Source organism: Centruroides sculpturatus, unplaced genomic scaffold (assembly GCF_000671375.1).
Source record: "Centruroides sculpturatus isolate CEXI.00-Female unplaced genomic scaffold, Cexi_2.0 scaffold22, whole genome shotgun sequence".
Classification (NCBI taxonomy): Eukaryota; Metazoa; Arthropoda; class Arachnida; order Scorpiones; family Buthidae; genus Centruroides; species Centruroides sculpturatus.
In genome coordinates, this window is record NW_019384323.1 from 847,905 (window position 1) to 859,912 (window position 12,008).

At 28.1% G+C, this 12,008-nt stretch overlaps 2 protein-coding genes across 5 annotated transcripts in view; both read left to right on the plus strand.

The window, feature by feature from the left end:
- Positions 1–1,208, plus strand: part of LOC111626033 (guanine nucleotide-binding protein subunit alpha-11-like) — a 4,207-nt gene extending 2,999 nt beyond the window's left edge. Inside the window, exons 2-3 of the mRNA XM_023369312.1 lie at positions 219–240; positions 446–1,208. Coding sequence (XP_023225080.1) covers positions 219–240; positions 446–578 — 155 coding nt within the window. The 3' untranslated portion in view covers positions 579–1,208. The remainder of the gene's footprint in view (positions 1–218; positions 241–445) is intronic.
- A 3,528-nt stretch (positions 1,209–4,736) lies between these two features.
- The window catches only part of LOC111626254 (guanine nucleotide-binding protein G(q) subunit alpha), an 82,593-nt gene continuing 75,321 nt past the window's right edge, over positions 4,737–12,008 (plus strand). For all 4 annotated transcript variants that reach the window (XM_023369580.1, XM_023369585.1, XM_023369572.1 and 1 more), the window contains exons 1-3: positions 4,737–4,928; positions 7,205–7,359; positions 8,123–8,251. In XM_023369580.1, the coding sequence (XP_023225348.1) occupies positions 4,737–4,928; positions 7,205–7,359; positions 8,123–8,251 (476 nt within the window). The remainder of the gene's footprint in view (positions 4,929–7,204; positions 7,360–8,122; positions 8,252–12,008) is intronic.

Sequence of the window (12,008 nt, forward strand, 5' to 3'; positions counted from 1 at the left end):
GGAGGTCCGGATAGCGTAACTGGCAACGCATCTGCACGGTAAGCAGGAGTTGTGGGTTCGAGTCCCGCTCTGGGCCGATTTTTTCTCCCAGCGGTTCCAAATTATTTAAATTAATTAATATATTTATAATTATTAATTTTAATAAGGGATGGCGCCTAACGCTTACCTCTAGTGCCAAATTAATTACGTAATTTATTTAGAATTTAGCATTAAAATAGCCCGATTGATTTACAGCATTCGGTTGGTGTCTTTCTATAAGGACTTTTATTTTATAATTTTAATATATTCTAAAAATATCTGGAAGTATAAAATAACTAACTTCTATATGTTTACAAATTTGTTTTTTATATACAATTATTAAAGGAATTTTTAAAGTAAAATAAATAATTTATAAAATGTTTCAATGCATTTATTAAAATTTATATAATTAAAATTTTTTTTAAAGCTACTTGAGTGATATTGATAGAATAGCAGCTCAAGATTACCTTCCCACTCAACAAGATATTCTCAGAGTAAGAGTGCCCACAACTGGTATTATTGAATATCCATTTGATCTTGATTCAATTATTTTCAGGTAAAATTATAAAATATTTCTTTTCATAGTTTAAAAAATTTATCTGAGATCCACTACTTCACAAACCAAAGAACCAGCAATAGAAAAGAACTACTCACTTTGATAAGTGAACATTTTTATTCATTTTTAAAACAGACAAAAATGTTGTGAAGTAGTGGATCTCGGATTAATATTAACCAGTATTGGGGTGTTATTTTTATTAAAAAATTTAACTTTTTTGGTCCTTTTTGATTCTTTTGAAATCATCAAACAGAATCAGAGCATCACACTAAAGCTCACACTTAAAAGAAGTGCTAATGTGTTGATCAAAGTTACTTGCTTATTACGTAAATACTCATTTAATGCTTTAAACTATTTTTATTACTGGTTTTTACTTTTTTATTTCTGATTTGTAAATTTTTAAATGTTTTTACAAATTATGTGTAATAATGCATGAAATTAATTTATATTTTGATTCTTTCAGTAATATGATTACAAAAAGAATCAAAATATACTTGATTGCTGTTCTCTCAATTGATTGTATGTTCCTTGGAACCTAGCATAAAATTGCTATTGAGAACATATCATACAGGAACACACTTCTTGATGGAAAAAGGGAATTTTTATTTTTTATAATTTACAAAGGATATGCATTTCAGGCCCCTCTTTGGTTCTTATTATGATAATGGTGCAACTAAAAATATAATTACAGTGACTACTGAAATAACTAATTTTTAAAAACATGGGGTAGAAAATTTTTATTTTTACAGTTTTACTTGTTCTACTCTAAATTTTTAACAATTAGTTATTCCAGTAGTCACTATAATTATACTTTTAGTTTCACCATTTTCTTAATAATAACTGAAGAGGGGGCGTAATGCTCAAAATGCATATCCTTCGTAAATTATAGAAAATAAAAATCTACTTTTTCCATCAAGAGGAGTGTTCCTATATGATATGTTCTCAATAATAATTTTTATGCCAGTTTCCAAGAGAACATACAATCAAAATATATTTTATGATATATTTGATGATGATAAAATTTTACTTTTATTTAAACTAAGTGCTAATTTGGTATTTAAAATGTCATGGCATTATCAAGTATTAAATTATATTGTTAAATGATTTTTTATGATATTTATAATCTTTTAATTTATGAATTAATTAATTCAAAAAACAAAAAATATATTTATATAATATAAACTAACTAGAAAATAAAATAATATAAATGACTGAAGAGTTATAAATAAAAATATGAATGTTTACTTTGGGATCAACATCTCCTATACATAGAGAGTGAAGGAAAGATTATGTATGTGTATTATCTTTCCAGGATGATGCATTTATTCAAAAACAAGTTTGTTGTTGGAAATTTTTTTAATATAATTTATTCATTCCTATTGTGCAAATTTGATAGTGTTTTGTAATGAAAATGAAAGTTTTCAAACTTTTTCTAGTTTATTATGGTATTATTACTAAGCTTTTTTTTTCAGAGTAACAAAATATTTTGCTTTTTAAAGTTTGAATATATATTTTTTAATTGTGATACAGTTGATAATTATTACAGTAATAAAGTGAGTGATTTTATGTTATGAAATTTGAGAAATATTAATATGGTAAACCCTTAGTTTAATTAGACTAATTGGAAGGGATGTCTGCTATTTTCAAGAATCTATTAAATTGTATATTAAAAACATGTATTAATAACAAACTTAAAATGTACAAGATGTATTAAAATATTGTTATAATGTATAAGTATGAATAAAATAATGTTATAATATACATTGAGTACTTTATACTCATTGACTCATCTACCCACTTTTTTAGCATGACCTATTTGCAAATAAAAAGGTTTAAATTTTTCCTGTTAAATCCAAAGTTCATTAAATTGGGGTTTGTTAAATTGAGGATTTACTGTACTTTAATTTTTATCAGATTTTTTTTTTTTTAAATTACTAATATATTTGATTCATCTTTTGGAATTCTCAAATGATTTTAGAAGATGAATCCAATATTTCCAGCTTTTAGGTCTCATTGTGCATATAAATCAGAGTTAACATTCACAAATAAAAATTTAAACTCTCACTGTCATTCTATTGCACTTTCTTGAAATCAATTAGTTAGTGTCACACTCATTCATTTGACATCTGTCAAACATCCCCAAAAAATGTCATTTAGGAGGTCTTACAAGCCATTGGAACATCCAATAATGTTAGAATATTCATGTACAGGGAACTACATGTGAAAGATTACCATGGACAAGTAGCTGCATACAAGCTGAACATTACAGCAATAAATGAACAGTAGTGACTGCAATAGTGCTTGGTGCTTCATTCTTAAACTGCCAGTGAGCAGAAGAAAGTGTTAATACAGTAATACCTCGACTTATGCAAACCCGGAGTTATGCGATTTTCAAATCTCGCCGATTCGTCTTTTGTTTGAGCCCATGCAACTCTTGATTACTCACTCCCCTCACACTATTGTTCAGCTTACATGTTCGGAAATGTCGCATGGAATTGACGCATAGCTACAATTTATTTTGTGTTATTTATTTCTGTTTGTTATATCTACGGAGACTCGAGAGACTTTACTATGTCATCCAAACGAAGTAGAACTGATTCTGCATCAAACAAGAAAAGAAAAAGTTTATCTTTGGAATGTAAAGTTAACATTATTAAAGACTTCGATACAAAAATGAAAATTTGTGAATTGGCAAAAAAGTTTGATCTACCGGAATCGATGGTCATATTTTGATGTGATAGTTGCCTGAAGAGCAATTTATATGCAGCTATGTTGTCTCAACAGTGAAGTTTTGTATATACTTTATGATGCAGAGGTATTTCTGCTGGGAAGGACTAGGACCATTAGGTACAGAGACATTGATCACAATGTGGCATGACCTTGGTTCAGTTCCATGCCTCTGTCAACATGACCAAGCATCATGCTTTACAGCACAGAGTTGAGGAGTGGTTTGAAGAACAGAATTGTCCACAAGTTTGATTGGTCAGCCCAAAGTCCAAATCATAATCCTATCGAGAAGCTATGGGATGAACTAGAATGCCATATCTCAGTGCCATCAACATGCCCATTATTCACTCCAACAGTACTGAGGCTATCTTTGAGGAATGGAGGAATGTCCTCTATATACCTATCAGAATTTGGTTGAAAGCATGCCTAAGAGAGTCGATGTAGTAATTCAAGCCACTGACAGCCCAATACCATATTGAACAATGGTGTGCCGTCATTGGAAGCAGTGGATGCGCCGCTTCCTTTGTATTTTCTAAAAAATAAATACATATCAATTTTAATTATATGAAAATAATTTATAAACATTATGCATCTTATTACAAATTTCTATACTACATATGAAAAAAAAAAAAAAAAAGATAAGATTGCTATTGTATATTTGAATATTAGTGGAGAAGTGGAAGCGCTGTATTGTCAGCATCCAAAAAGCCAGATTCGCACATGCACTTTACGGAGCACCAACCTCACTTGGTTTAGCTGGTGAAAGCCTAGTACCTTGGGTGGATGCTACACGTATAACGCATCCAATTCTATCCAAGACCAGTTCTGGGCTGTTAGCTGCCTGCCCGCTAGATATTTGGCCGATTATGTGAATCACGAATACATTTATAACTTAATCATATAATGAAAAAGAAAACATTATTAAAAGAGAAAGGCCAATGCCTAAGTTAAATATAAACGCTTCAATAAAAAATTTGTTTGACATTTTCAAGATAAAATGGCTCTGTAAATGCATAAAAATGCAAAATTTGTTTTGTTGGCTTGGTTACTATTTTCAAATGAAATTAGTGTGTGGAATAAGAATGGCTTTGACAATTTAGCTGGCAAAAGACACAAAAAATTGTCGGATTCTTTCATATTTTAAGCAATTTGGAAATCGGAACGGAATAGAATTTAACATTAGTAAATAATATAAAATAAATATTGAAAATTATAACAAGGTAATTATGGCTAATCGATGTTATATGTTTTTATCAAAGCAAGAATTGGCATTTAGAGGGCATAGGGAATCTATTGAATCTAATAACAGAGGTAATTATATTGAACTTGTTTATTTATTNGCTTTGTTAATAGCTTATTGAAGAAGTGTATTTTTAATAATTCTTCAAGTTATTTACTAAGTTTTAAATTAAAAAATTAATTTGAAACATTTTTTATGATAGGAACTGGAGAATCTGGTAAAAGTACATTTATTAAACAGATGAGGATTATCCATGGATCTGGATATACTGATGAAGATAAAAAGGGATTTATTAAGCTTGTGTATCAAAATATATTCATGGCAATGCAGAGTATGATTAAAGCTATGGATATGTTAAAAATCCCATATAAAGATCCTAGGAATCATGTAAGTTGTTTTTAAAAATTTAAATAAGATTTATCTTAAGCATTATTTTAAATATTAATTTATATTGTTTTAAAGAAATAAAGTAAAATAATTTTAATGTGCAAATTGAAAAAAAAAGTAGTACTGAAATGATAGATAAAAATATCATTTGTTTTATATTAAAAAATTTAGTATTTAATGTCGGAATTGAATATTGATGAGGCATTACAGTAGAGCGTCTTTTATCCGAAATGTCGGTTATCCGAAGGAATTCCAGTCAAAAAATTTAAATTTTTGCCAGTGCTGTGGCACTGTAATCTTTGGCTATGTCTTCGGCTACTCAAGTATTTTACGTTTTTGATACTAAATTAACTTCTGAAGTATAATTTTTTATTGTTTTTATATTTTTCAATATATTTATTTTGTTTGTACAAAATAAAAAAATAATTTTTAACGATACAATAGTCTTTGTTAGGCTTAACATCGATGAAAATTCAACGCAAAGCGACACGCAACGGAGAAAAATTTCAACACGGGATAAATTAACATATTTTTTTGTACATAATTGGTTATCCAAAAATAAGTTATCCGAATAACCTTAGTCCCCAATTGATTCAGATAAACGACGCTCTACTGTACTTTTATTTTTTTAAATTACTAAACGTACTTAATATAAAATATATAATGAATATATTGTGCATATAATTAGAAATATATACTGTATGTTTGATGTTGATACATAATCAAGATTATGTTACAATAAATATATTTTAATTGGAAATTGTGTTTCTCTTACCTCAGTATAACAAGTCCTAGTCCACAAGAACATCCAAAGTGGACAAAAATATAATATATATGTTGATGAAAATAAAATAGTTTCTCATCAAAATATAAGCATGAAAATATAAGAAGTGCATACTGGTAGTTTAATTCCCTGTTAAAAAAATTATGATGTCATATCAATGTTACTGTTCCTGGTATTAATATAAAGTAATAGGAATGATTATTCATTTAATATGAACAAAACTTGAATTTTAATCAGTTTAAATGTATTAAGTAATTCTTAAAAATTTTATAATCCCGTGTCTGTAGGTGTATCGAAACTATCAGTAATTCAATTGTCCAAAATGTCAAGAACTATTTAATATAAATATAGTCAATATAGTCAGTGATTCTAACAATAAAGGAAAGTTTAAATGTAGTTTACTGAGTTATTTCTGGCTTTAAGAGTTAGTGCTTGCAAAAGCTGGAAATTCTTGAAATTGGTTTCAGTAAAAAGTTGTTTTTAAATATCATATGTCAAATTAGTTTCAAAATTGCTTTGAATTCAGTAAAATTAGTTTATTATTAGTTATTATTTAACATTAGTAATTATTAATATATTATATATATTAAATAATATATAATAATAAATTACTATACTAAAGATTATTAACCAAGATTCACAAATATACCTCTATCACATTTTATTCCTGCCAAAAAGAAGTTCCTGTTTTTTGGATGTTTGTAAAAGTTGGAGTGTAAGTCATTAACAAATAGCATTTGTAAATTTTATCGTTTTAAATCTTAATGCCCACTGGTTCAATTAAATGATAGAACTTGGGGACAAAGAATAAAGGAACATAAAAAAGATATATGTAGAGGTAGGAGAATATAGCACCAAGCACTATAATATACAGTAAAGAGGTGTAAGAAAGATTTCATAGACTAAAAGCATCATTATCAATTAATGAAGATGTGAATATGCAAATGGCAGAAAAGAAAGATATATATATATATATAAGAAGGTTCAAATAGTTAAGTGATTTAGTGTAAAAGATGTAAAATATTGTCTGTAGGGAAATAGATAATGAAAAATAAAGAGAAAGAAAACTTACTCTAACATCTTTTGTTTATTGAATAATATGAAGTCTTGGATGAATAAAGAGAAAGAAACAGGAAAGAAGTTGGAAATAAAAAAAAAACTGATGATAAGCTGTTATAGAATGACTGCACAAATGATTAAGTTTGAATTTTGAGGAAGTATTCTATACACAAGAAAACATTCAAATTGGAATTTGGTTTATTTTTGAACTTTAAAGATCAAAAATAAACCAAAAATCATCCAAAAAACCAAACCAAATAAATCAAAAAAGCACTTACTTTATAGTAAGGAAAGTTTTTATAATGACTCTTGTAAGCAGAAGAGCAACATTTTGTTTGTTATAAAGTTAGTTCATTATTGTATTTAAATATTATAACAGAATGATAGTTTATTTCATTTTTTTGTTCAATTTTTGGTATTATTTTTTATTTAGAAAAATGGTGAATTAGTAAGAACTGTAGACTATGAAACAGTTACAACATTTGATAAGCCATATGTGGATGCAATTAAATCCCTTTGGGCAGATTCAGGAATACAAGAATGTTATGACAGAAGGAGAGAATATCAACTCACAGATTCAGCAAAATAGTAAGTTTTCCTTATTGTTTGATAATTTATCAAAAACTTTAGAATGAAATTTAGATTTAATTATAAATATTTGATATTTATGTTTGATGAATATTTGTTAGTTTTGCTGCTTCTGATATTTTATATAAATTTCATATCGAGGATTTTCAACTTACAGTACAAGCTGAGGATTATCATTATGAGAAATTTCAACATAGTTTCTTGTAACTGATTTGAAGTAGAATCAAAATAGCCATAAAATACAAAAATATAAATGATTTAGTTGAAGGTGTTTAATATTTTAACATTATTTGCTTTTGTTAATTTCTTTGTTTTTGATAGTTAAGGACTTTTATATAAACAATCGCATCTGCACGGTAAGCAGGAGTTGTGGGTTCGAGTTCCGCTCTGGGCCGATTTTTTCTCCCAGCGGTTCCAAATTATTTAAATTAATTAATATATTTATAATTATTAATTTTAATAAGGGATGGCGCCTAACGCTTACCTCTAGTGCCAAATTAATTACGTAATTTATTTAGAATTTAGCATTAAAATAGCCCGATTGATTTACAGCATTCGGTTGGTGTCTTTCTATAAGGACTTTTATTTTATAATTTTAATATATTCTAAAAATATCTGGAAGTATAAAATAACTAACTTCTATATGTTTACAAATTTGTTTTTTATATACAATTATTAAAGGAATTTTTAAAGTAAAATAAATAATTTATAAAATGTTTCAATGCATTTATTAAAATTTATATAATTAAAATTTTTTTTAAAGCTACTTGAGTGATATTGATAGAATAGCAGCTCAAGATTACCTTCCCACTCAACAAGATATTCTCAGAGTAAGAGTGCCCACAACTGGTATTATTGAATATCCATTTGATCTTGATTCAATTATTTTCAGGTAAAATTATAAAATATTTCTTTTCATAGTTTAAAAAATTTATCTGAGATCCACTACTTCACAAACCAAAGAACCAGCAATAGAAAAGAACTACTCACTTTGATAAGTGAACATTTTTATTCATTTTTAAAACAGACAAAAATGTTGTGAAGTAGTGGATCTCGGATTAATATTAACCAGTATTGGGGTGTTATTTTTATTAAAAAATTTAACTTTTTTGGTCCTTTTTGATTCTTTTGAAATCATCAAACAGAATCAGAGCATCACACTAAAGCTCACACTTAAAAGAAGTGCTAATGTGTTGATCAAAGTTACTTGCTTATTACGTAAATACTCATTTAATGCTTTAAACTATTTTTATTACTGGTTTTTACTTTTTTATTTCTGATTTGTAAATTTTTAAATGTTTTTACAAATTATGTGTAATAATGCATGAAATTAATTTATATTTTGATTCTTTCAGTAATATGATTACAAAAAGAATCAAAATATACTTGATTGCTGTTCTCTCAATTGATTGTATGTTCCTTGGAACCTAGCATAAAATTGCTATTGAGAACATATCATACAGGAACACACTTCTTGATGGAAAAAGGGAATTTTTATTTTTTATAATTTACAAAGGATATGCATTTCAGGCCCCTCTTTGGTTCTTATTATGATAATGGTGCAACTAAAAATATAATTACAGTGACTACTGAAATAACTAATTTTTAAAAACATGGGGTAGAAAATTTTTATTTTTACAGTTTTACTTGTTCTACTCTAAATTTTTAACAATTAGTTATTCCAGTAGTCACTATAATTATACTTTTAGTTTCACCATTTTCTTAATAATAACTGAAGAGGGGGCGTAATGCTCAAAATGCATATCCTTCGTAAATTATAGAAAATAAAAATCTACTTTTTCCATCAAGAGGAGTGTTCCTATATGATATGTTCTCAATAATAATTTTTATGCCAGTTTCCAAGAGAACATACAATCAAAATATATTTTATGATATATTTGATGATGATAAAATTTTACTTTTATTTAAACTAAGTGCTAATTTGGTATTTAAAATGTCATGGCATTATCAAGTATTAAATTATATTGTTAAATGATTTTTTATGATATTTATAATCTTTTAATTTATGAATTAATTAATTCAAAAAACAAAAAATATATTTATATAATATAAACTAACTAGAAAATAAAATAATATAAATGACTGAAGAGTTATAAATAAAAATATGAATGTTTACTTTGGGATCAACATCTCCTATACATAGAGAGTGAAGGAAAGATTATGTATGTGTATTATCTTTCCAGGATGATGCATTTATTCAAAAACAAGTTTGTTGTTGGAAATTTTTTTAATATAATTTATTCATTCCTATTGTGCAAATTTGATAGTGTTTTGTAATGAAAATGAAAGTTTTCAAACTTTTTCTAGTTTATTATGGTATTATTACTAAGCTTTTTTTTTCAGAGTAACAAAATATTTTGCTTTTTAAAGTTTGAATATATATTTTTTAATTGTGATACAGTTGATAATTATTACAGTAATAAAGTGAGTGATTTTATGTTATGAAATTTGAGAAATATTAATATGGTAAACCCTTAGTTTAATTAGACTAATTGGAAGGGATGTCTGCTATTTTCAAGAATCTATTAAATTGTATATTAAAAACATGTATTAATAACAAACTTAAAATGTACAAGATGTATTAAAATATTGTTATAATGTATAAGTATGAATAAAATAATGTTATAATATACATTGAGTACTTTATACTCATTGACTCATCTACCCACTTTTTTAGCATGACCTATTTGCAAATAAAAAGGTTTAAATTTTTCCTGTTAAATCCAAAGTTCATTAAATTGGGGTTTGTTAAATTGAGGATTTACTGTACTTTAATTTTTATCAGATTTTTTTTTTTTTAAATTACTAATATATTTGATTCATCTTTTGGAATTCTCAAATGATTTTAGAAGATGAATCCAATATTTCCAGCTTTTAGGTCTCATTGTGCATATAAATCAGAGTTAACATTCACAAATAAAAATTTAAACTCTCACTGTCATTCTATTGCACTTTCTTGAAATCAATTAGTTAGTGTCACACTCATTCATTTGACATCTGTCAAACATCCCCAAAAAATGTCATTTAGGAGGTCTTACAAGCCATTGGAACATCCAATAATGTTAGAATATTCATGTACAGGGAACTACATGTGAAAGATTACCATGGACAAGTAGCTGCATACAAGCTGAACATTACAGCAATAAATGAACAGTAGTGACTGCAATAGTGCTTGGTGCTTCATTCTTAAACTGCCAGTGAGCAGAAGAAAGTGTTAATACAGTAATACCTCGACTTATGCAAACCCGGAGTTATGCGATTTTCAAATCTCGCCGATTCGTCTTTTGTTTGAGCCCATGCAACTCTTGATTACTCACTCCCCTCACACTATTGTTCAGCTTACATGTTCGGAAATGTCGCATGGAATTGACGCATAGCTACAATTTATTTTGTGTTATTTATTTCTGTTTGTTATATCTACGGAGACTCGAGAGACTTTACTATGTCATCCAAACGAAGTAGAACTGATTCTGCATCAAACAAGAAAAGAAAAAGTTTATCTTTGGAATGTAAAGTTAACATTATTAAAGACTTCGATACAAAAATGAAAATTTGTGAATTGGCAAAAAAGTTTGATCTACCGGAATCGATGGTCATATTTTGATGTGATAGTTGCCTGAAGAGCAATTTATATGCAGCTATGTTGTCTCAACAGTGAAGTTTTGTATATACTTTATGATGCAGAGGTATTTCTGCTGGGAAGGACTAGGACCATTAGGTACAGAGACATTGATCACAATGTGGCATGACCTTGGTTCAGTTCCATGCCTCTGTCAACATGACCAAGCATCATGCTTTACAGCACAGAGTTGAGGAGTGGTTTGAAGAACAGAATTGTCCACAAGTTTGATTGGTCAGCCCAAAGTCCAAATCATAATCCTATCGAGAAGCTATGGGATGAACTAGAATGCCATATCTCAGTGCCATCAACATGCCCATTATTCACTCCAACAGTACTGAGGCTATCTTTGAGGAATGGAGGAATGTCCTCTATATACCTATCAGAATTTGGTTGAAAGCATGCCTAAGAGAGTCGATGTAGTAATTCAAGCCACTGACAGCCCAATACCATATTGAACAATGGTGTGCCGTCATTGGAAGCAGTGGATGCGCCGCTTCCTTTGTATTTTCTAAAAAATAAATACATATCAATTTTAATTATATGAAAATAATTGCACAATATTTTATTATAAACATTATGCATCTTATTACAAATTTCTATACTACATATGAAAAAAAAAATAAGATTGCTATTGTATATTCGAATATTAGTGGCGGAATGGAAGCGCTATATTGTCAGCTTCTGAACAGCCAGATTTGCGCATGCGCTTTACAGAACACCAACCTCACCTGGTTTAGCTGGTGGAAGCCTACGACCTTGGGTGGAAGCTACATACGTATAACGCTTCCAATTCTATCCAGGACTGGTTCTGGGCTGTTAGCTGCCTGCCTGCTAGATATTTGGATGCACTTGCCCGATTACGTGAATCATGAATAGATTTATAACTTAACCCAACCGATAAGAATTTACTGGTATGTTTTTATGATAGTTCTGTATAGTTGGCAAGAGTTTTAAAAAATCCATTAAAATATATGATATATTTATTTTCCTTTTATTCCACTCTCCC